Raw genomic sequence first — 24438 nt, 5'->3', positions numbered from 1 at the left:
TTACCGTAGCGAAGTGAAAGTGAAAAACCATGGCAACTAAGCATCTAACAACCCTATGTTTGGTAATATCAATCTTAATGAGGGGTTTACCGTAGCCAAGGGAAGATACATAACCATAATACTCAAGCAGCAAATTCGTTTTTTCATTTCTATTATTATCAAGCTTACCAACAACATAACGTATCAAATTTTGCATGAATTAGCTTTACCAAAATCAATATGCCTCCTACTCGAATTAGAAGTTGCACAGGCTGCAGAACTACCCTTTCAGTAAATTAAAGATACCAAAGATGTGATTCATGCCGTGGAAATAGAAGCTTTAAAGCAAAACATAGCCAAATTTGACGGCTTTCAAGCTTTCATATCTTGACATGTAGACCTTTCTGAGCCACCGGAATGACGCCAAACAATTGTACTTGAGTAGCAGTAACTTTCTGACACCTTTGCTCAACTTTTAGAGCCAAAAAAAAACATGGCCAAAAATCGACCAAAACCCATGAGGGGTACCTCATGGTTTTCATCGAAAATCAAACGATCGCGTTTTTCACCTTGAAAAATGAAGACTTTTACTATGGTGTATATTGAATCAAAATGTTTCTGTCGATTCAAAGCAACTTCTGAAACCACTTTTAAGAGGCTTTCATATGCAAAATATGACTATTTTCGCTAAAAACCTCATTTCAAAATTTACCAAGTTGCTCAATAATTTTAATCAAAACACCTGTTACAATTAGTACCATTGGAAGCGCCTTGAAATGTACCCCAGGAATGTATTAGAAAGCATAGGGTGATCATCACACTTTACATAGTCGAACCTAGCAAAATAGCTCAATGAAGTCGAAAAAAGACAAAATCTGTCCAATCTTGAACAGAAAAAAAAAATAATCTGAGTTTGAATCGATTTTTGGCGGCGGCATTGCTGCTGGCTGACCCAAATATCTTTCTGATGATGACAATGATGATTGCGATGCTGATTAATGGGGACAATGGAGTTGAAAGCACAATTGATTAGCCTTAATACTTTTTTGTGAAGCTTTGCCTCATAAAGGTGTCTTTTGCAATGACAATATCTCAAAAAAGTCGCCGTAGATCTTACACAAGTCCTTTATTTACTTATGACCAGCTCTATGTCGCCATGTTAAGAGCAGCAGTAGCAGCAGCAAATGGCATGACAATTCTACTATCAGAAAATGGAGATTGTGGTGTAAAAAGCTGCATAAAACTTGAATTTTCTTTCACATCGTCTCAATAATAGGCTTCGTTTGACATCAATATATAGGCAAAAAGGGTGCCGAGGAAGATACTTCCCTTCCTTCTCCTGCTTTTGATATAGTCCTTTTTTTACTAACTAATAATTGATTGTTTAAATCTACTTGATATATCGAAATTTTATTATATCTGATTTAAAATGTCTTCGGCGATAGCCCGCAGGGCGATACCGTCATCGAGCGTAGCGAGATTGATCGGCTAGTGCTAGTATACTGCCTACTTGTATGCAGGCTGTCCGCGTTGATATAGACGTAAAGCGCCAATAAAGATTCAGAATCACAGTTACAGGTCAATCATGAAAGGTTCTAGCTCGATAGCAGAAAACATAAAATAAAGCCTCATTTACGTTTACAGATTTTTTACCTCTAAAGGTCAGATTAATCGTATCTCTCGTCCTGCTGGTGCTTTCTCACATGACTTAGAGCAAGAAAAGCCTTTGCTAATGCAAATTACTGGATGAACACACTCCAAAGACCCAATTTGCAGATAATGTATTTGTTTAATCATTAGTAGTATATGTTTTATTCATATATAATAAAAAAGGGTAATTTGTAAAGTATTATTTGTTTTTGTGATTTAGAATTGCGAGATTATAAAAAGTATATATATATGAATAGAATGGGTGAGGGGGTGTTAAAAGTAAAGAGTAAAATGTGAATTAGATGATATGTATTGAAGAAGCCAGTCTTCGAACCCATTTTCTTTTACTGATACCTCACCAAATCTTGTAGACATTTAATTTAGACTTGTTCTTCCTTGACATCGTCGTAAGACTCAGTCTTACCAGCTTGTTGGCTCTTGAGCTTGCGGTCAGCTTCCTTGACATCTCTGAAAGTAAGAATACGGCCAGAGAAGACGACATCCATCTCTTCGAGAGAGCGACCCTTGGTTTCGGGGTAGAAAAGGAAGACACAAGTAGCCATGACAACACAACAACAACCAAAGAAAATGTAAGTACCCCAGGTGATGGTAGTAAGCATGACAGGGACGAAGAGAGAGATGATGAAGTTCATGAGCCAGTTAGCAGCAGTGGTGAGAGAAGTACCCTTGGCACGAATGGAGAGAGGGTAGATTTCAGCGGGGTAGACCCAACCACAAGGACCCCAAGAGTAGGCGAAACCGGCAACGAAGAAGTAGACCATGACAATACAGAAGTAAGAGGCAGAGGTGTTTCCAGACATGTCAACCTTGTTTTGACCAGACTCGTCATCCTTGTAAACACGACCAGTAGCACCCATAACGATACCACAAAGCAACATGGCAGTACCCATAACAAGAGCACCAGATATCAAGACGAAACGACGACCAAGACGATCAAGGAAGAGAATAGCAGGGATGGTGGAAAGGACGTTAAGAACACCGTTAACACCAGAGGCAATCAAAGAAGCAGAACGACCGGGAACACCAGCTTGTTGGAAGATGGTAGGGGCATAGTACATGATAGAGTTGATACCGGTGAATTGTTGGAAGACTTGAATGAGGATACCCAAAACGAGTCTTCTGAGCAAAGTACCCTTGAAGAGTTCGAGGTAGCTATCAACAGAGACGGCACGTTCGTGTTCAACTTGAGCAATGATTTCTTCGTATTCAGCAACAACGTGAGGAGCAGTTTCATCACCATTAGAGTGGAGTCTAGCGAGGACAGACAAAGCTTCAGCATTGCGGCCCTTCTTAATCAACCAACGGGGAGAGAAAGGAAGGAAGATGGTACCGACAAAGAGGATAGCAGCAGGAGCAATTTGGATACCAAGGGGAATTCTCCAGGCGGCATCGGTAATCAAATTCTCAGTACCAACATTGACCCAGAAAGCAACCATGAGACCAATGGTAATGGTAAGTTGTTGGAGAGAGATAAGACGACCACGGATTTCCTTGGGAGCAAGTTCAGACAAGTAAAGAGGGACAGACATGGAAAGAGAACCGACACCGAGACCAGCAACAAAACGACCACCAAGGATCATGTCATAGCCAGTAGCACCAGTTTGGACAGCAGCACCGATACAGAAGACACCAGAAGCAACAATGATGGTGTACTTACGAGAAAGTCTTTCACAGAGTTGACCTAACATTTTTATTTAGACTTCATGCTTCTAACGTTTGATCTGCAGAAACTTACCAGCAAAGAGAGAACCAACGAAACAACCAGCCAACAAGAGACCGGTAATGACAGATTGTTGTATAGCAGTAAGGTAAGTGCTACCACCAGTCATTTTGCCAATAAAAGTAGGCATGGTCAAGACACCTGTTTTGTATGTTAGCAATTGAGATTCATCAGATTTTCATCAAATGCTCAGTAGATATTTGAGGATTTGGAAAATCCACAAACATCTACTGAAGACTCGATGGTTTTGGAGCAAAAGACGTACCAGAAATGATTCCTGAATCGTAACCGAAGCAGAAACCACCAATTGCTGCAAAAGCGCAGACTACGTAGAGTTGTAAACTATATCCCATTAGATATTATGATCGTTCAAGTAATGTATAGAGTTGGTATTCGGATTAAGATGTAAAGAAGATGAAGTGTGAAAAGAAAGGAGAAAGATTTGATTGTTAGATCGATAATGAAAAGAAAAAATGTAGGAAGTTGTGAAAATTGCGAGTTCTTTTATACAAATTTCAAGCGAAATAAATCAAATAGTAAACTGTGCTACCATGAGTGGACCAAAATTAGCAACTGGATCCAAGAGGTACAAAAGCTGGAGAAATGAATGGGAAAGCACTGAATAATTTAGCGACCGAATCAGATATCCTGATCATGCATCTCTTTCAACAAACGACAATGTGGGGGATGCCTATCATCATTGTTCAAATAATGTGGAGTACTTACCTGGGTTTAACGGGTATACAATAATAAACTTTCCTTAGCAATGATAGCTGATCTGCCTTAACATGGTACATACCAAAATTTTGCAAAGTATTCAACATGAAGAAAATCACATTTACAAGTGTATCGATACACATATTTTCTCATTTAGGATCTTTTTCACCCTAACATCAGGCCACCAATCAATGACTCTCATCGTAAAGGACCCTGTTGCGCTGACTCGAGATCTTATTGAGAGAGCCCCACTTGTTTCTTATTCCTCCACAAAAAAAAATCATTCCGTTTCTTCCCAAAAATTCTCATGAAGAGGGGACCCGAGGATTATAGGTTTAGTCAGTTGCTTCTACATTTGAGGATAAATCAGGGAAGGCATCACCCTTGCTTGAATTTGTAATAATGTCTGATTTCACCCCAATCAATGATAAAACCCATAGATACCATCAAGTCTTATTTCAACTTGATCACCATGCAATGTTCGCATCGCTCCCTCTCTCGTTCAGTAGTAGAGCAGCATCTGTTCTCTGTATTTTTAACAGAAAGAGCTAAAAGAAAATATCCTGAAAAGTAATGTTGTAAAAACGGTATAGAACTGAAATTTAGTTTTTCCTTTTCATCTGTAATAGTGTAACATCAATAAAGACGCTGATTGTGATTTGTTTCTCGTGTGTTTATATGTTTGAGTGTGTGTGATTTCTGGTTGGGAAAAACTGTATCTTTTTATTTTAGACCGTTGCTCATGTTACTTGCTATGCGATGATTTGTCGTTTGCAACTCTGTTTTGAATAAGAAAATGTCATAAGACCCTTGAGAGATTTATAAAGACCATCTTCGAGAACAATTGCCATGCTCTCTAAATAGCACCTTCGTTACTATCCCATGTAGAGTCCTGATCGGTAATGTTTACTATTGATTTTATGCAAAATCAACAATGTAGCATGCAGTGAGAGGCAGATGGGTTCATTTGACAAGCCGTCTCGGATTGAGATCATAGGGGTACAATAGATGGGATTTTTTCCCGTCTTTACAGCTTTACCAATGGTATAACTCTAGCTCATAGGTCATGATGTGATTGCTGCGTTATGTATCTTTCAAACAACAAATAGGGCGAGCTTGAGTTGTATCTGGATAATGAGAGCGTGTGAGTGTGTGTGCGAATATGGGCGGGGCATTGAAGGCGGGGATCTCTAAATTGTGGAGAGAATACAAAGGAAATTCGAAAACCTATTCGAGATTACGGACTGATTGGTAGTGGTATAAGGCGGGTTACACCCAATTCTCTATTTCCTATATTTATTATATTTAGTTACACATTACTAAGAGGGAACTTGTAATAAAGAGGACCCTTTATGATATTACTAACGATTAAATGTTTCACAACCAGCTTGTATCTTTTTCTCAAAGGTCGCCTTTATTGATTGATCACACACAAAGAGCTGTATGGATATTTCGGAATAAAAAGGAAGGTTGGCAAAGAAAAAAAAAGGCTTTACAAGTGATATTTACGAAAAGAGGCAAACCTACAACTGATTCCATGGTAGTACACATGAAAATATGATGGAAAAAAAAATACTTTCAAATGCGCAAGCTTTCATTACACTACTTTTGTTCTTTTGAAGCGCCAACATCACTGCAAATTGCGCTCATCATTTATACGTACAGATCAAGAAATCAAGTCTCAAATGTCACTCCAAAGAGAATCCCTGCATTAGCTTCATTTCTTGCTGGACAAACTCGTAGTTAAACCTTAATCTATTTATTTGTGGCAAGATGCTGAATAAAAAACTGCTGAGGATATACCAAGAGTGCCAAGTTTCTAGTTCATTCATTCATGTATTGCGAAAATTTGAAGATGACTGAGCATAAATGCCTTAAATGTGATGTTTTCCACGGAAGTGCTGCACCTATCTGGATCAACAATATACAGTATATGCTCTATACCTGTGCGCAATGAATCGTTATAATTATATTAACAAACGTTACCTTCCGCAGATTCACCTGAGAGATGAGCATATTAGGAATATTGAACGTGCTCCAGCGCAGAAAATCACATGTGAGTCAGATCTCAATGTTTAAGCGTAACCCGCAGAAATTATTGGATGATTTGAGTTTTGATGAGTGATCTGGATAGAAAGCAAAATGAATACAGAGAGCCCAGTAATCTTTCGATGGGTTTTATTGATATGCTGCGTATTGCGCATATCCATTTTGAGGAACTGCTACAGTGGTGATTAGTTGTAAGGGAGGGCAATCCCTTGTATCACCAATATAGGTTATAGTGCATTTCACCTTGCACAAACAGCTTGTCATATTCGTCTATAAGAATCCAATGTGAGGATAGGCAAATGCTTGCAAAAGCATAGTTTTCATTTCTTATGCGCTTGTAGCATGCCATTTTGAGATTAATCGCATCGCGCTTTTGATTTGAAACTTGAAAGCAGATCTATTGGGATGGAACATTCCAAACAATTTCCCCGCATTTACCTATCTGCTAATTCAATCCAATGCTAGTTGACCATTTCACGGGAAAGAACCATATTCTATTGTTTGGAGGGGATCAAATTAAGACGATTGAATAACCGAAGCAGTAGCAATTAGTTTTATCTTTGATGGCATTTGATTTGATGGGTTTGGCCCGATTGTTTGTTTGTCTGGATCAATGTACCAGACTCTTGAAAGGAGCGCATGATCGAAAAATGATGGGCAAGATCAATTTTACTCACGGAAAGTTGCATGTTTTCCTGCGACTTACCAATGTATTCATTGGGATGCCATTATGAAAAAAGCAGGAAATGGCAAAATGAAGAAATTGTTAATTAGATACACTGCTAATAAAGCGGGCTAATGCTTGTTGGCGATTGCAAAAATAAATCTTCTTTGACGCCTTGGAGAATGCTATCATAACATTATAAATGTTCACCCCCTAGACACTTTTACAAGTCTAATATAAAAAATGAGTTGCCAGGCATTTGCCAGGCATGGCTCATATTGTATATGATTAGAGATTTTATATTAAATCGCTATCAATCAACAAACAAGTTTCTTCTAACATTTTAGCTATTAGTATTAATTTTACGATATGAGTCAAAGGTCTGCGGCAGTGCGAGCCACCTGAACATAGGTATGCTTCCATCAAAGGGAAGTGTAGGACAGGAAGCCGCCTACAGAGTCAAAAGGCCCATCATAGCGCAATAAATTCATGGTCCCCAGACACTTTCAAAGCCTCAGAAAGAAAAGAAGTTGATCTAACAAGTATTTTGACAGACTGGCGTTGCTAAATATAGAATACAAGAAAAATAGCATAGCTAGCGATAGTGCTATGTAATTTGCCACTTATTTTCCATGCGCTTCAAAAGCATCTTTTACTATTGTATTGTCTTTCATGACGAAAAGGGCATTGAGTTTGCCAGCCGGTCCCACCAGTCGCCAAAATTAATTTCAACTCATACTCTTGTTCTACTCCAGATTGGCCAATTTTGATGGATTTTCGACTTTATTGATCTATTTTGCTAGATTCGACTATGTAAAGTGTGATGATCACCCTATGCTTTCTAATACATTCCTGGGGTACATTTCAAGGCGCTTCCAATGGTACTAATTGTAACAGGTGTTTTGATTAAAATTATTGAGCAATTTGGTAAAATTTGAAATGAGGTTTTTAGCGAAAATAGTCATATTTTGCATATGAAAGCCTCTTAAAAGTGGTTTCAGAAGTTGCTTTGGATCGACAGAAACATTTTGATTCAATATACACCATAGTAAAAGTCTTCATTTTCAAGGTGAAACACGCGATCGTTTGATTTTCGGTGAAAACCATGAGGTACCCCTCATGGGTTTTGGTCGATTTTTGGCCATGTTTTTTTTTTTTTTTTTTTTTTTTTTGGCTCTAAAAGTTGAGTAAAGGTGTCAGGAAGTTACTACTACTCAAGTACAATTGTTTGGCGTCATTCCGGTGGCTCAGAAAGGTCTACATGTCAAGATATGAAAGCTTGAAAGCCGTCAAATTTGGCTATGTTTTGCTTTAAAGCTTCTATTTCCACGGCATGAATCACATCTTTGGTATCTGTAATTTACTGAAAGGGTAGTTCTGCAGCCTGTGCAACTTCTAATTCGAGTAGGAGGCATATTGATTTTGGTAAAGCTAATTCATGCAAAATTTGATACGTTATGTTGTTGGTAAGCTTGATAATAATAGAAATGAAAAAACGAATTTGCTGCTTGAATATTATGGTTATGTATCTTCCCTTGGCTACGGTAAACCCCTCATTAAGATTGATATTACCAAACATAGGGTTGTTAGATGCTTAGTTGCCATGGTTTTTCACTTTCACTTCGCTACGGTAAACCCGCCTCATAGGTCAATGTTACCGAATGTTGAATTAGATACGTTATGTTCTTAATGGATGGGCATAGCACCTCCTTCAAACCCTCCTCCCCAATACCGGCTTTGCCAGTGGTTTATTCATCTTATATGGTACTCAATTCTCTAAATTTTTGAAAGGATATGATATGATTCTCCTAAACTATTCAAACATATGCCTAAATCCAGGCACTTTTGAATCATGTTTTCTCGTGTTATAAGCTGTTCTAGGCCGCCAGAGTAGTGCCAAACAATTGCTCTCGACCAACACGTACTTTCTGACACCTTTGCTCAACTTTTTTGGAACCGTCGAAAATCGACCAAAAAACCATGAGGAATACCTCATCATTTTTATCGAAAATAAAACGACCGCGTTTTTGACGTCAAAAATGAACACTTTTACTATGGCATATATTGAACCAAAATGTTGCTCTCGATCCAAAGCAGCCCCCTGATAGTTTGTTTGTGACACCTTCATATATAAAATCTTGACCTTTTTTGCCAAAAATGTCTTTTTATATTCTTAGAGCATTACTCAATGAGCTTGTTCAAAACACCTCTTAAAAGTAGCATCATTAGATGCGCCTCGAAAAGCACTCCAATAAAGCTTAAGGAAATAATTTTTTTTTTTTTTGTAGGGGAGTTGTACTCCATTTTTTATTTAAAGTCCTCTAAATGTCATGATGAGGGAAGAAGAAGACTGACTTAAGGAAATAATTTTTTTTTTTGTAGGGGAGTCGAGCTCCAGGTTTTATTTAAAGTCCTTTAAATGTCATGCTGAGGGATAGAAAAGACTGTTGGTGGACCCAATGTCTGCAAAGAAGGGGAATAAGATATTTTTGAACTAAGTTGGGAAAGAAATCTACTACTAATAAGGTGCGACACCTAGAGCCAATACAGTCTTGCGGAAATCGTCAAAATATAGATAATGGATAGAGTACAAAACACCAAACGAGGACATCAGTACTACTTCAAAAAATCAAACAACTTGCGTTCACCAGGATTTGAACCAGGATCCTCCCGTTGGCATACGGGAGTTTCTACCACTTCGCCCTACCACCAGGGACACTTAAGGAAATAAGCGATGACAATCACAGTTTATATAGTCGATTATAACAAAATAGATCAATTGAGTCGATTCTGATAGAAGCTCGGCCAATCTGGAGCAGAAAATAGAATTTGGGTTTAAAATAATTTTGGCTGCTGGTTGGTGGCAACCGTGATGCCTCTGCTATTATGAGGTTTGTGAAGCTAGTAGTAGGAAAGGGTTGCAACGCTAAAGATTTTATAGTGTAGCCTTAATGCTTTCAATGCCTCTGTTGTCTATTTTTGTATGTTTGATAAATTTAACCATTATGAAATGCTATTTTGAATGCGATTGCCAAAGTGCGATACGAAATTGGCCACCCTACTGCATCTATTGTTCAGTTGGGTTAAATAGTGTCTCGACGCAAAGCAACTCAATTATTAATAATATATGGCACACTTGACAAGAAAACATAGACCAGCCTTTGTAATAATTATCCATGCTAGGAGGTGCACCATGAGAACAACAGCAGCATTGGTGGTCTGTACAAGGATTTCTCCAAAACACAATAATGATAAAGAATAGTTGGCAGATAAGTGTCAAACACGGATTAAGAGCGATACTAATATTGTAGAATCTGGAGAATAAAATGGCAAGGGCGAGCTCATCTGACGAAGGGTCGCCGAAAGAAGAGTAAACGATACAGCTACATTCTGTTTTCTATCAAATCAACCGCTCAAAAATCTAATGTTTATAATCGAATATAGACTACTGAAAAATTATGTTAAAGAGGTTCCAATGAGATGGCCTTCTCTGTACTTATCAAATACATATAAGGAGTACCTCGGAATCAATATCCATAGTCGTTGCTTTGGAACTTCCCTGAATACGTAAAGTTAGCACATTTATATATAGAAACGAAATCTAGGGTTGATCGCTATCTTCGCCTAAATGATTAACAAAATTAATTACATCGTCTCGTGGCAGTAGATCTTGGTCAAAGCGATAAAAATTTTACGTCTAGACTGCGTTGTACATCCCGTGTCCCCCAGATAACAAGTTTGCGAGCGAACATTGCAGCTGTAGCGAACATTGTAGCTGTACATCATCAGTAGCACTACATTGTCACTTAACTCACACATGCTTATCTCGCAGTAAGCTTATCAAAAAAGAGCAACATGATTTAGTAGTGTAGTGATTTGAGAATCATTTATTGTGTTTGTAATGATTAATAAAAATTGTATAAAGTATGATGTGTAAAATTATATAAAAAGTAGGTTTGGTATATATATATATGATTTGAGAGATTATTAAGAATGCAATGCAGATATTTAGGCACCAGTATTGGTAACATCCTTACTCACAGAGTAGCTACCATGACCACCCATGGGATCGAAAAAGCTTCCAATAGTATCAGGCTTCTTGCTTGTGCGCATAGGATCGTTGTGATATCTGTCAACGATGGGGCTTATGGCGGCATCCACATCCTTTAAAGAGTTGGCAGGAGATGTGATGGGTGTAGCAGCATTTGAGGAGGCAGGTGTAGTGACGTTGGAAGAGTCTTTGTGGAAGAAATGTTTCATGAAGCCCATTGTTGTTGTTGTTAGAGTAGTAGTAGTAGTTGTTGATTAAATGCTTTTTTAAAATGATGTTTCAATATTCGATTTGAATACCTGGAGTATTTATACTCTGACAGTTTAACTTTTTGGCCATCTTCTGTCTAAACGGTTATCCGTTCCCGATAAATCTAGCATACGATTGGACCAAACGAGAAGAGGAGGCTACTCAGTGGTGAAATCATTCTTGTGGGTCGCAAACAAAGGCAAAAACTATAAAGCCATTCCGATTGTAGCACAAGAATGTGGCTCTTCGGGTTGATTTCTACATGTGTAGTTAGGAGCATGGAGTCAAATTAGGAATATTTTACTATTCAGAATTAGAAATCATTGGTGGATTGATAATCCGCGCATTCAACAGATCAAGCTTTTACGCTGAAGAAGCCTGGAAAAGTGAATCAAAAGGTATATAATCTATTTACATTGACTCTGAACTTACCCACGTTTACTATTGCTACATGTCTGAAATGCGGAAATTTGCAAATCCAAGTGTTTAGCAACAAATTTCACTGTACAAATGCAAAGAGTAACTATCAGCACGGCGGCAAACGGCTAAGACATTATGCGATTATCACTTATGTAAAAAATTCTTGGATGACTAAATGCTCAAGCGAAAAGTGATTTGTAAGTCTGTGTTGAATATCTATTCATGTTACGTCTTTCATACATATTATTCCCTTCTCTGCTTACAAATGCTCAATATTCACTTATTTTGAGAACGTCTGCGAGCTCAGTGCTAGGTCTCCGTAATAAATAAAGTTCATCAAATGTGTAATTCCAAATTCAGGTAGTATTGGTAAATTCTTATTCGTTTGATGGAGATTGCCCTGAGTCATTTGTCTGCTCAATGTCCATTTAAGCTTTTGCGATCAGATTATCTTGTTCTAAGATCAAGGTAAGATAGAAAAAAAAAATATAGAGCATGTTGTATAAGCAGAGAAGTCTGTTCTACCACAGATAGACCTGATTTGCTTGCGTATCAAACAAGTAGGTAGGAGAAAAGGCAGCAAACGCCTTCTTATCAAAGCTTGTTATTTATTAGCATTTTTCTTTCGTAGTGATTCGCCTCGATAAATAGACAACTAAAGAATTGCAGTATCGGAATCAGGGGGGATAGTTGCATCAAAGTTGCAGATAGCATACAGATAACCTCACACTTTTACTATTCATTGATGCTTAGATAAAGGCAAATGCTCTTTCAAGTGGGCTGATGGTGTACGAAATCGGTTCCTTGAAATCGACGCTCTCTTTGAATACAGCACATGCCTAGATCAAATGTTGCCTGAATTCAACTCCACATTTCATTCAAAGATGCTACGTTGCTCAATGAACCACAGATCTAGTTTGTGAATAGAATATGTTTTTATATATAATATGATGCATAAACCTTGTATATTATAAGAGAGAAAGAAAAAAAAAAGAGGGGGATAAAGAGAAACAAGAAGAATAAAAAGCGGCTCCACCACATGCAGATAATAATGATAATAATAAAGGGGGATACTACTTTTATCCTTTCTTTTTGTTCTCTCCAAGTTTGCATACATACGTAGTAAGAAAAAAGAAACCGAAATCAAGGATTCTGTTGCCTTTTTGCTCACATATATAATTTCAAATGTTTTGGTTGCGGTGCGTTGTGTGAGTTGTGAGTGTGAGTGTGAGCGTAATGGCGTGTGAGGTTGTGTGTGTGTAAGTGTGTGTGTAAGAAATGAAGCTTATATATATTACGATTGTTGTTCATGCTGTTCTACAGATGCGCTACGGGTTTCAGGAATGATCAACGACTTCCAGTTCTTCATCAGCTGCTGACAGCGTTGATTGATCTTGTGTTCATCGTCGCCATAGTCGTAAGAACAAGCAAATTTAACCACCTTGCCAATCTTGGTATACTACACATCCCGCAATAAAAGGTAAGTACACTCTTGCTTGACCTCATTCCACAATGCCCACACACACTCTCTCTCTCGAATTTACCCTTAACAAATCATATGTCATTTGTGAATCCTCGATTTCCTTGACAACTTGTGACACTCTAGCAAAGTCGTCTTTTGCAATCTCTCCCTACACAATATCCAACGCATCAGCAACACTTGTTTCTTACTTTTCTGTTCTCACCATGCGTCTGCTTACCGGCTTCTTTTCATACACCAGTTTCTGGAGTTTGTGTCTAATATGATAAATCTTTTTATATTCGGGTGTCTTTTTGAACATGTCCAAATCCTCTTGCTTCTCAATGTGACCCACAGAGTTGTGGCTATTTGGCTCTTCCGATTTGCGAGACACTGTTGAAGATTCCCTCTTGGTATGATGATCCTCCTCTTGCTCAGTCGACAACGATTTGCGCTAATTGGCCATTACGAATCAACCTCTGTAACTATACATACACACGCCAAAGCTCTACTTACTCGTTTCTTTCTATCAGACTCTGACGCTGATTCAGGCTCTGATAATCGAGCCCGCTTCTTTTCGCTTGGGGAAGCCTTCTTTGTGGTTGTCTTTGTCTTTTTTGATTGTGCTGTGGATGATGGTGGTGGGGTTGATGTAGCTTCGTTCTCCTCTGCATCATCTTCCTCGTCTTCATCCTCTATGTTCTTTTTCGAAGCAGCTCGTTTCTTTGTTGTGGGTGCTTTCCTTTTCTTATCAGCAGCGGAAGAGGCAGGCTTTTTACGGTCTTTTCTCTTGGGCTTCACCACTGGTTCCTCCTCCTCATCCTCTTCATCATCGTCCTCTGCAGCTTTATCTTCCTCGTCATCGCCCTCCTCTGGCTCGTCCTCATCCTCCTCCTCTGCAGCAGCAGCAGCAGCCTCGGCTTCTTCTTGAGCCCTCAATATAGAAGGGTCTAATGCTTGATGAACTGCATTCTCCAAATCCTTTGTCTTGAATTTCTTGTCCTTTAAATCACGCTCCACAGCCTCACGATCAAACGGACGAATGCAATCCGGTCCAAAGAAGCCACTACACAAAGCCGCCCCCCATGAATTAATACCCTTACCCATGATGAAGCGCGCGAGGATACTTACTAGTCTCTGGAGCCGTAAAAGAAGACGGTATATAATAAGCCCTTTGACTTTGTCTTTTGCTTCAAGACCTTGGCAGGTATCTCTTTGTCGTTTTCAATCTAGATGTATGGTGTTGGTCTCTCTTTCACTCTATGAAAGACTAGCAAACTTACCCTTGCAGGCCACCAAGGATAGCCCTTCAATTTGGCAAACACAGTATCACCAGGTATATATTCTCTAGGAGACATGATTTTTCACTAACGCGATGATTGTTTGATGTGGTTCTGGTGGACAGAAAGAGAGAGAGAGAGAGAGAGAGATGCAATGAAAATTTTTAGGAGAGAAAAAAAAAAAAAAAAGAAAAGAAAAAGGGAAAAATGTGAGCAAAAGAGAGAGAGAGAAATTTTTTTCTGCTCTGTATACACATTTTTTTGTAGCGGCTCTTGGTTTATTTGGTTAATTTCTTTGATAATTTCATAAATGTGTTTAGAATAGAATTGCGCTTGTATCCAATCAAGCCCAACACACCTATAAAAGCACATTGATACACCAGCTTCTTGCTAAAGAACCGGCTGCTGCTGGGTGCCAAGGCAACCGCTGTCTGTACATTCATTACTGTTTCTCTCAATGTGCCTGATGCAATGACTTTTCTGTCCTGATCCAGTACGACTCTCAAATGTCGGTTGGGCTGACTGTAGCCCCCGTCTGATCGCTTCACTCCTTCGTAGCCCTTGAGCGGCTCACCCAGGTAGCCTTGTCCATAGAATCCCACTTTATCCAAGCGAGGCAAGTACAGCTCATACGCAGGCATGTAAGTATCGACAAACGCTCGCACAGCCTCATCCGACAATCCATCCACGCCTCGAGTTTGCTTCATGTGATGCTCCTGCTGCAGTCTCCACTGATACACTTGATCCAATTTGAATGGTGATAGATGGATGAAGATGTCAAAATGAGGGTACAAGTTGTCTTCGTATTTCTGCAGTTCCGTGTTCATGACTTTGACTTGATCAAATTTGAGATTGACATGCTGTTTGACGTCCTTCTCAGGCAGTGCCTTGAATCCAAGCATCCAACCCTCAAACAAGACGATATCAAAGGGTGCAACAGGGTATTTCCAGTCTGACTTAGCCAAGCGATCGCCTTGGCCCGAGTGCAATGATTTGTCGTATACTGGGATAGGCACCGTATCTCCTTGCTTCCTTGTGCTCAAGAGCAACTGCAATGTTTGGCTGGCCAGTGCTAAATCATGCGAGCCAGCTTGGCCCCGTTGCTGATAGAGTGGGTTGTTGGGGTACTTTTGCGATAGCTTGACCTGGTCCTGGTGTGTCAGATACACATCGTCTAATGAGAAACTCACGACTCGTAGATTGTAAGGAGCTTCTTTCAATAAATGCGCCAGAGTATCACAAAGTGTTGTTTTGCCACTGCCTTGACATCCAGAAACACCCACAATCATGGGCTGTGGAGGCAGTTCACGAGACTTTCTATCTTGCTTGAATAATTCGTAGTGCTTTAGAATGTGCGATATCGACTCTTTGGTCTGTGGCAGCATGCCGTAAGGAGTATGTAAAGACATGATTGTGTAAATAATCAAGGGACCAGGAAATTGAAACAGAAAAGAAGGGATAGCACGTCTATATATATATATATATTTTTTTTTTTCTCTAGTGTGTGTATATTCCAAACGTTTACATTATACGTTTTGTGCCTAAAACAGAGGTTCAGTGCAACCTGCTTCCTTCAGACTGGCATTCAAACGCCATGATGATGGGTGTATGCAATGATCCTGGCTGTGGGTCATTTTGCTGGCCCTGGAAACTAGCATTGAACACTGTACACGTCAGGCGTAATGACCAGGGAATCTGACTGATCAACTATACATCAAGTACCCTTTCACATCTACCTGAAACGCAGCCATCTACTGTCTGTCTATATACAAGCTTGCAGTTTGACACGTGTTGCACGAACATGGGAGCTTAAATAAAATGGCCGTTTGGAATGGAGTATAATTACCACCAAGGCAAAAGCGCGCGTTGAGCTCTTTATCTTCCATCATCAATACAAAAAAAAAAATGCAACTTCCGGCCATTCTTCGTGAACCTGCTGTTGGACTCATTGGAGAAAAGTGCTACGTCTCTCTGATTGAAAACTTGAACATCCAAGATGTCGATTGCATCAAATATTCCATTAGCAAAGGCTTAGGGTTAGGTATTGTGTTGGGTGGATCCATTGTCAAGGTCCCTCAGATCTTGACCATCTTGAGAAACAAGTCGGCAGAGGGATTGTCGCTTGCAAGCTTCTTGTTGGAAGCGCTTTCCTACTCCATCACACTCTCTTACAACATGAGACAAGGAAATCCCTTCAGTACCTATGGTGAAATCATGTTTATCTATATCCAAAACATCATCATCACAAGTCTCATCTTTTACTATGGTCGTCAGCCCGCCAAGATGGTAGCAGCCTTGATCGGTCTCTGTTCTGTGTTTTGGGCTCTCAACAATGCTGCCTTGGTGCCTGCTGTAGCCATGAGTAGTCTCTTTGCCGCCACTATCCCACTCAATCTCGCCTCCAAAATTCCTCAAATCTACAGCAACTTCAAGAACAAATCCACAGGCCAATTATCAGTGTTCACTGTTGTCAATTACTTTGTAGGTAGCTCCATTCGAGTCTTTACGACCATGACAGAGGTGGATGATCCCATCATGCTGTTTGGCGGCCTCCTGGCCAGTTCATTCAATGCCATCTTGCTCTTGCAGGTGATTCTGTACTGGAACACCAGTGGCAGCAAGAAGGGACATAGTAAATTAGATTAACCAATAAAACGACTGTTTCACATGTCCAAGTGGCGTGGAAACTGACTTGTAAGTTTCAATTCAAATGTGTCTAGGGGAAGATCTTCTTTTTTTTCTGCTTGCCGAAGAGGAGACATAAAAAAGAGTGCCTCATTTTTCCCTTTCTCTTTCTCTCTTTCTCTTCCACCTTCTTTACCTTTTTTTTTTTTTTTTCTCTGCTAAATGTCTCGATTGAGTTCTCCTACTGAATGGGTGGCTCCCCTGACACCCGTCATCTCGCTGGCCTTACTGCCGTTGGGCCCCCTCTTCTTTCCTCGATTCTATGTTATCTTTCTGTTTGTATACTTTACCGGTTTCCTGTACCAGCAAGTCAACCACGTCTGCAAGTTTTACCTGTCGTCGGTGCGCATCAGAGCAAGCATCCAAAAGTGGAACAGATTGAACAGAAACAAGCACCATTTGAACGACAAGGATCAAGATGACAAGGCCAAGATTGCCATGGACACATTTCAGCCCAATCGATCCAGCAGCAGCAACAATACTCGTGAAAGATATGTCAACCTGGAGGAGCAGGAGTCAGAGGAGCAACTCATCTACCAAGAACCTCAGTTTATCCATACATTTGTTATCCCAAATTACGGTGAACCTGAAGCTCTTTTGAAGGATACTATTGGCCGATTAGCAGTTCACAGGTATGCCAAAATGGATGAAAATTTTTATACTTTTGAAAGGCCGTCTATATTAACTTGAATCTAAAACGAATGAAATAGCAATGCTCGATCAAATTATGTGATTATTTTGGCCATGGAAGTATCTGAGCAAGGCTGGGAGGAAAAGGGAAAACGGTTGGAGGATTTCTTCAAGGATAGATTTCATGGGTTTATCATCACAGGCCATCCTGCCGGTGTTCCCGGCGAATATCGTGGTAAAGGATCAAATGTAAATTACGCTGTTCGCAATGGCTGTGCCGAAATGTTGAGACAAGGCTTCGACAGACGCAAAATCATCTTGACCATCATGGATTCAGACGCTGCTATTCCCGAACTCTACATTATTGAAGTGGAGGAAGCATTGAACACATCAGACGACCCCTTCTACACCATCTGCGCTCCTCCCATCTTCTTTTCTCGCAACAGTGCTCAGGTTCCTGCTGCTGTGAGAATGACCGATATCACTTGGGCTGCTCTCGTCATGTCAAATCTCAGTAATTCAGACGGCCTATGTGTGCCATGCTCAAATTACAGTTTGTCGTTCATTCTGGCCGAACGAGTGGGCTACTGGGATGTCGATGCGGATGCCATTGGTGAAGACATGCATATGTGGCTCAAGTGCTTCTTCAAGACAGACGGCCATGCTCGCACGGCGCCCATCTATGTACCCATCAACCTTACCAACGTCCAGTGCGACGGTTATCTCAAGAACATTTACGAGCGCTATATTCAAGCAAAGCGTCATTTCCAAGGCGTGGCTGATCTCGGCTATACACTTCGACAGATGGTCAGCTCCTACAAGAATAGAAAGGACCAAAAGGGCTTGTTAGACTGTCATATGGCAACATCCGGATTCAACGACAAGCTGGCAGCCTGTTCTGTGATCATGGAAGCTCATATGATTCCTGCTTCTTCAGGTTGGCTCATGTTTGCAGCCGTGCCCTTGATGCAGGTCATCCTGTTTCCACCTTTTTCTTGGATGGCTATCGTCTCTCCTGCAAACAACCCTCTGTTGACATCGGATTTCTTTTACAAGCTTTGGACTGTTGTCAAGATGATTACTGTATTCTTGCCGTTCCCATTGTTTGGCACTTTGGCCATCTATGAGCACCTGCACCGCTACATTGACAGAGAGTTTTACCACAAGCCCAAGTCTGAATCTCGTACCTGGAAGAATATCTTGGATTATGCCTCATTGCCTATCGCTGCCTGGTTGTTCTTGACCTGGCCCTCCACTGTTGCCTGTGTCAAGCGTCTCTTTGCTGGTGATGATGCTTACATTGTAGGAGCAAAGATGTTTAAAGATGAGGCCGAACCCAACACTGGCAAGGAAAGAATCCTGTAAACCATAGAAAATACACACGCATCATTATCATCATCATTCATTGCGCCCATCTTCTTTTACTCTCGCTCACATACGCGCACTATCATTAATATCTACTTTTTTCTTTACATCAAATACTACAATCTACACTTAATAATAAATCTAATACATTATCAACTATTATACATCAATGCCATGCGTTGAATAGTAGGGGGGGTTTCAAAGTTAATTTTAGTGGCATTCAATGCCTTAATGCCGCCGCAAGCAAATGTGCACTTTTATTGTAGTACACTCTATTTCAATGTAGTGCTAACTGTGGTGTGGTTACTGAATAGACCTCATCTTGCGAATTGCCCAGTTCAATGGCAACGGGAAGCGGTCGCTTGTAGGTCTTGTATAACATCTTCATTCGAACGTGCCAAGTAATGCTCGTGTTGGTTGTTTCAGCAGGTTTGATTTCAATCACTCTGCCGTACCAATCAAACTGGAGGTAGATTTCGTAGCTATCAATGCCATGCGGTACGTCTTTGACGTAGAAATAGACATCAACCATGTCATTGTCCTTGTACTCTACACTGGCCTGTCGCTGTACTCTTGATTTTGGCTGTTCACTCCATACAGCATGCAAATCAACCATAGTATCCGGTGCTGCCTCTTCTTCGTCTGAATCAATGTCTTCGTAATCATCATCATTATCGTCGTCTGTTTCTTCTTGTTGCTGTTCTGGGACAACTTGATCATTTTGCTTGTTGTCTTGCTCTTTCTCTCTCTCTGTAGCCTCGTCTTTTACAGAGTCTTCTTCTTCTTCTTCTTCAGAGTCATCACCCTCTCCTTTTTCTTCAGAATCACAATCGCCAAAAATATCATCATCCGAATCATCCTCAGCTGTAGCCGCAATCACTTCATCATAGGCCAATTCTCTCAATTGTTGTCCAATCAATGCCATGTGCTCTTGCTCGATGAATTCTTGTATCTTTGATTTCATTTCAACGTTAACTACCATTGGGTTCAGTACCCTTTCAGCAATAGCATCGCCTAAAAAGTTCAACTGTGCGATCAAATAACATATATCTTTCATATCTACACCAGACATACAAGGATCATCCAATAGCTTTTGCATGTCTGTACATGGTTTTGAGGTTAAATTTTCAAATGTGCCAATATCTGGCATACCGGGGCTAGTGGGAGTCGATTGGTATGATATGAGCTTTTGAACTAATTTCAAAATGGGTGCTGATTGAGAGTTATTTTGAGATACTGAGTGCTGTGATGGGATAGATTCCTTTTTTGTCCCATTTGATGAAGATGTGGTGTTGGTGGCTTTTGCTGGTGCTGGCATTGTGTTGGTAGATGTAGCCTTGGTAACGGCTGGTGATGCTTTTGCAGTCGTTGTTGTGGTTGCGCCTGTGGTTGTGGCGGATACATCTGTTGCAATTGCAGTGGTTGTTGCTCTGACAACAATCGATTCAGCCTTCGTGCTGCTGCTAGCAGCAGTAGCTTTAGTAGCTGTAACAGCGGTTTTCTGTTGATCAGAGGGATTATCCGCTTTCTTTACTGCCGCTTGCTTTGCTTTCGCCTCGTGTGCTGCTACCGCTGCCGCTGCCACTGCAGCTGACACGTCTTTCTCAGTAGCAGTAGGTTTGCCTGGCATCTTTTCGTTTTTCTTCGCAGCGGCATTGTCCTCCACCAAGAGAGGGGACAGCAGATGCTCCAGCTGTTCATTATCCTGGATATCTCGCAAATAACCGACAACTTGGTCCTCTTTTGGATGCTGTTGTTGTTTAACGACTTTTGCTCTAATTTCGGTCAATGTGGTTGTCTGCTTTGGCTTATGGAAGCGGTATTGCATGCACTCTGTATCCAACGGACGGGGCAAGTTTTGCTTCTTATCGCACACAACAGTATAAGGTATATATTCTGTGCCTGAAGTCAGTATGGCAGCTCGACTGAACTCTTGGAATATGGCTGTGGCTCCAATGGTTGTGCACGATCTGGCGACATTTTTAGCGAGAATGAATGGATCCTGTACAATGATGGGTTGGCCGTGCCAGCGGTGGGCATCCTGGTTGTATAACTTGCCGTCGCTAGTGATGATGGATACAACTCGATGGCTGGTATCTGAGTAGTAGACGAAAAACTTGTGGAGTAATTGAGACACGGTGTCCTTGTTCCTTGATTCCCAATAAGTAATGGTGTCGTTTTTGCCTGTATGCGGCTCCAGGAGATACTCTGATGTTGCGCTGTTTTTGACATGTACGCAATCATGATAACGGGCATCACATCGAATGAGTTGGTGATCGTGATACAGCAACACTTGTCTGCCTGTCTTTGATTTGCAGTTTCTTGAGTGGCATTTCACCAGTTTTTGCAAGCTGGGTATAACAGGTGTTTCCAGGCCAGCCATCAGAAAGTGTAATGCCATGAGCACATATGCATAGCTACTGAGTGTACCGCCAAGCGCTGTAGTGTTTGCTGCGTTAGACTCAATCCCGTTCCATCTACGGCGTCTCACTTACGGCTATTGAGGTCTTTTTGTTTGACAAACTGTTTGATGGCTGTCAAAAAAGGGCGAATTCTAATATCAAGGGAAGTGTACTGTCCAACCATGCGGGTGTTCTCAATGCCGAGTATGTTATGCGTGTTGACATCACAGCTGAAGCCTGTTTGTGGATCGACAAACTTACAGATCGGCACTGAAGCATTGCCTATGGCTTCTACGTTTTTCATGCCTATGGATTTGAGTCGATTTGCCAAAAAGTACATGTTGTACACTGATTTTGGTTGTTTTGACAGCTTCTGCTTGTATCTCCTTAAATCGCTTTCAAATCTAGCTTCAGGCACGACAATACAGAGATCCACATCAGCATCTTTAAGACACAACAAATTCGCAGCAGATCTATGCGAAAAAATTGAATACACAATGACATTGGCATCTGATTTATTAAAGGCGATTACCCAAAGATTGCCACTCTGTAGTTCATTCCAGGCCATACAGTGTCCAGCATATTCTGCAGTCTCCTCACCAGAGACTTTGTGTTCATAAAGAATTGATCTGTTGGTTCAGACTTGTAACAAAATTCCCAAATCTCGTCCGTCAGTGGATCGTATCTAGGCCGACCAGCGTTTTTGTTCTTCTTTTTTACTTCTGCTCGCTCAGCTTCATAGCGTATTCTGTCTTCTTTGTAAAATAGGACAAACAGTGCGGTATCATCAGGTCCATTTTTTGTGAGCTCAGAGAAATAGTCGTGCTCGTGGCGTTTATCAGCATAATACTGAGCCTGAGTCATCAGCTCATAGTTGTATTTGCTCCAAGTTGGTACGAGTCCAGCTCTGGCAATATCACGTCCTGTCTCCTTTAGGAATTGTTCAAGTGGGCAGTAAATCTGTACAATTGTCCTGTAGAGTTCTGGATACTTGATGTCGAGATAGTTTTTGAGATCTCGTACAGTCACCACTTTTGCTGTGGAGATGTCATCCGTGATGGAATGATTGAACGCATAGAGGCCGCACACTTCAAGAAAGGAGACTTGAAGAGAATTGTTGCTCATCCGTATAAAGTGATATTTGGCGTTTGTTTATAAAAAAAGGGAGAAGGAGCTGCACATCATTATAAATGATTGCCCACAGAGAAAAAAGAATTTTAAATGGTCCAAGGGGAGGTTAAAAATCGTTGATGTTGATTGCCACTGTATTTGCTGTGTACATTGCTGATTAAACAATCTACAATTTCATCGCATGAATGTTCGCCGAGCACTGTATTCGTTCATACTCAATAAAGGCATCGCCATCAATGCTCTGTTCTTTTTTCCTCTTATCATCAAAGTGGCACTGAACGACCGTCAGCTGACAGCACATGTTTTTCCCTTTTCCAATTGATCTCGAAATACAGTATCTCCAACATGCAAAGACAGACAGCTAGTTCTCACTGGATAACTAGACACAATCAAAACGTTGAGCTTGCAAACTACGCTAGACAAACACGCGATGATCCCATAGGTATAATATATCATTTATTTATATTTAATCATGCAAATGTTAGATCTGTGACCAGTCTTTCATTTGCCAACTGAGCAGGTAGGGGTGATTTTCAGTGCGGGTCATGATCCATTTACATGCACTTGCGCCTTTCGAGCCTATTATTAGCATTGGACTATCGTTTGTTGTATCCATGTCCACCATATGGCGGTGGTCCTGATAGTAATCTGATAGTTCCTCCAGGACTGTTTCCACAAATGTGTTTCCATATTGCTCATTAAACGACGGATAGATCACCAGCCTGTTGATGATATAAACATTGTTGGATCTTTTCATTGCATTAATCGCTAATGTTAGGTTTTGTATGTCAAGAGTATCCCCCTTTATGGTGATTTCAATCAGGCCATCTTCTTGTTGGCGTACCTTGCTGGTTGAGCTTTTAATCAGCAGTTCACCAATGCCATCAATTTTGATTTTTCTTAACGTTCCATTGTATTTTGAAAAGAGGGGCTGCAAATCAACGGAATTCATGTCTTTTTGACGAGTGTAGTTTAGCTGCAAAGTCTTTAGCTGCTTAAAATTGGAGACAAACATTGCGAGACCACCATAATTTCTTCTGAGTAACTGATTTAAGGTTGGATTAACAGATAATTCTAAATTGGCGAGGGTTTTGTGGAATCGAGAATATATTCCAAAAGCGAATATTCCATAATGCAAGCAAGTAGATCTGGGTATTTGAATATCTTGGAGATGGGGTAGCTTTACTTGGTTGCTATACAACATTTTGAGATACTTGTTCATATCCACATCGTGGCCAAAATACAGCTTTTTCAGATTCATGCAGAGACTTGCAATGTTCTTGAGATCAAGTAGATCACATTTCTCTGTAGTGATTGATACTTTATCAACTCGGGGCCCGATGAAAGAATACTGCACCAAGTCGTTTACAAATGCCACAGCTCGAGCACGACAGTTGAGTCGAACATGTACTTCTGCCTTGGCGACCTTGCTGGATATCCTGTGCCACAGTCTGCATGAAAGTCGATAGTGTTTGATATCTTGAATATCGGTTACATGTACTAATATATTTTGCAAAAGCTCTACTGGTAAGAGATGGTTTACTGAGCAATTTTGGCTGGTCATGCGATTAAAACTTTAGTAAAAAAAAAAAAAAAAATAGATTGATGGAAAAGGCAAATAGATTAGGGAAAACAACAAACTCAAATTAAGTACATTTGCATTTACATTAATCTTGTGTGACGATATTTCTCATCATTTTGATGTATGCTTTTGCACCAAGTATACGTCAAGATGACATATATAACCTGAGAGCTATTCAGATATTCACTATGCATATTATATATATATATATATATGCTAGCGACGAATTCATTTTCTCTGGTATCATATCTAACATATATACTGGAAAACTTGAACACAAAAGCGTCGTCGTAGCCAATCAGAGATTAAATGCCCCTCTCCCAAGAACAGAACGCATCTAATTCAAGTGATTTCTTGCCTGCTATTTGGCTGTGGAATGAGTGA

The 24438-nt window shown here is 40.4% G+C and overlaps 8 protein-coding genes across 8 annotated transcripts; 2 read left to right on the top strand and 6 right to left on the bottom strand.

Annotated features, from left to right (window-relative positions):
- Nucleotides 1-2009: 2009 nt before the first annotated feature.
- On the bottom strand, nucleotides 2010-3723 carry ATC70_001572 (uncharacterized protein; the record flags this gene model as incomplete). The annotated part of the gene is made up of 3 exons (XM_064820966.1): nucleotides 2010-3331; nucleotides 3386-3511; nucleotides 3636-3723. The coding sequence occupies 3 exons, from the start codon at nucleotides 3721-3723 to the stop codon at nucleotides 2010-2012; spliced, it is 1536 nt and encodes a 511-aa protein (XP_064684886.1).
- Nucleotides 3724-10808: 7085 nt separating this feature from the next.
- ATC70_001571 (uncharacterized protein) lies at nucleotides 10809-11069 on the bottom strand (the record flags this gene model as incomplete). Its single annotated transcript, XM_064820965.1, has 1 exon — nucleotides 10809-11069. The coding sequence occupies one exon, from the start codon at nucleotides 11067-11069 to the stop codon at nucleotides 10809-10811; it is 261 nt and encodes an 86-aa protein (XP_064684885.1).
- A 1745-nt stretch (nucleotides 11070-12814) lies between these two features.
- ATC70_001570 (uncharacterized protein) lies at nucleotides 12815-14337 on the bottom strand (the record flags this gene model as incomplete). Its single annotated transcript, XM_064820964.1, has 6 exons — nucleotides 12815-12979; nucleotides 13065-13151; nucleotides 13221-13433; nucleotides 13496-14045; nucleotides 14111-14208; nucleotides 14263-14337. 6 exons carry the CDS (start codon nucleotides 14335-14337, stop codon nucleotides 12815-12817), a joined length of 1188 nt encoding a protein of 395 aa, XP_064684884.1.
- A 200-nt stretch (nucleotides 14338-14537) lies between these two features.
- DPH1 (Diphthamide biosynthesis protein 1) lies at nucleotides 14538-15668 on the bottom strand (the record flags this gene model as incomplete). The annotated part of the gene is made up of 1 exon (XM_064820963.1): nucleotides 14538-15668. The coding sequence occupies one exon, from the start codon at nucleotides 15666-15668 to the stop codon at nucleotides 14538-14540; it is 1131 nt and encodes a 376-aa protein (XP_064684883.1).
- A 496-nt stretch (nucleotides 15669-16164) lies between these two features.
- On the top strand, nucleotides 16165-16905 carry ATC70_001568 (uncharacterized protein; the record flags this gene model as incomplete). Its single annotated transcript, XM_064820962.1, has 1 exon — nucleotides 16165-16905. The coding sequence occupies one exon, from the start codon at nucleotides 16165-16167 to the stop codon at nucleotides 16903-16905; it is 741 nt and encodes a 246-aa protein (XP_064684882.1).
- A 201-nt stretch (nucleotides 16906-17106) lies between these two features.
- Nucleotides 17107-18939, top strand: ATC70_001567 (uncharacterized protein; the record flags this gene model as incomplete). The annotated part of the gene is made up of 2 exons (XM_064820961.1): nucleotides 17107-17576; nucleotides 17655-18939. 2 exons carry the CDS (start codon nucleotides 17107-17109, stop codon nucleotides 18937-18939), a joined length of 1755 nt encoding a protein of 584 aa, XP_064684881.1.
- A 277-nt stretch (nucleotides 18940-19216) lies between these two features.
- Nucleotides 19217-22466, bottom strand: ATC70_001566 (uncharacterized protein; the record flags this gene model as incomplete). Its single annotated transcript, XM_064820960.1, has 3 exons — nucleotides 19217-21378; nucleotides 21435-21814; nucleotides 21874-22466. The coding sequence occupies 3 exons, from the start codon at nucleotides 22464-22466 to the stop codon at nucleotides 19217-19219; spliced, it is 3135 nt and encodes a 1044-aa protein (XP_064684880.1).
- Nucleotides 22467-22953: 487 nt separating this feature from the next.
- On the bottom strand, nucleotides 22954-24036 carry ATC70_001565 (uncharacterized protein; the record flags this gene model as incomplete). Its single annotated transcript, XM_064820959.1, has 1 exon — nucleotides 22954-24036. One exon carries the CDS (start codon nucleotides 24034-24036, stop codon nucleotides 22954-22956), a length of 1083 nt encoding a protein of 360 aa, XP_064684879.1.
- Between the last annotated feature and the right edge of the window lie 402 nt (nucleotides 24037-24438).

This window comes from Mucor velutinosus, assembly GCF_035048745.1.
Source record: "Mucor velutinosus strain NIH1002 chromosome Unknown tig00000041, whole genome shotgun sequence".
NCBI lineage: Eukaryota > Fungi > Mucoromycota > Mucoromycetes > Mucorales > Mucoraceae > Mucor > Mucor velutinosus.
The sequence above is the reverse complement of the archived record's forward strand: the minus strand, read 5'-3'. Positions and strand labels throughout refer to the sequence as shown.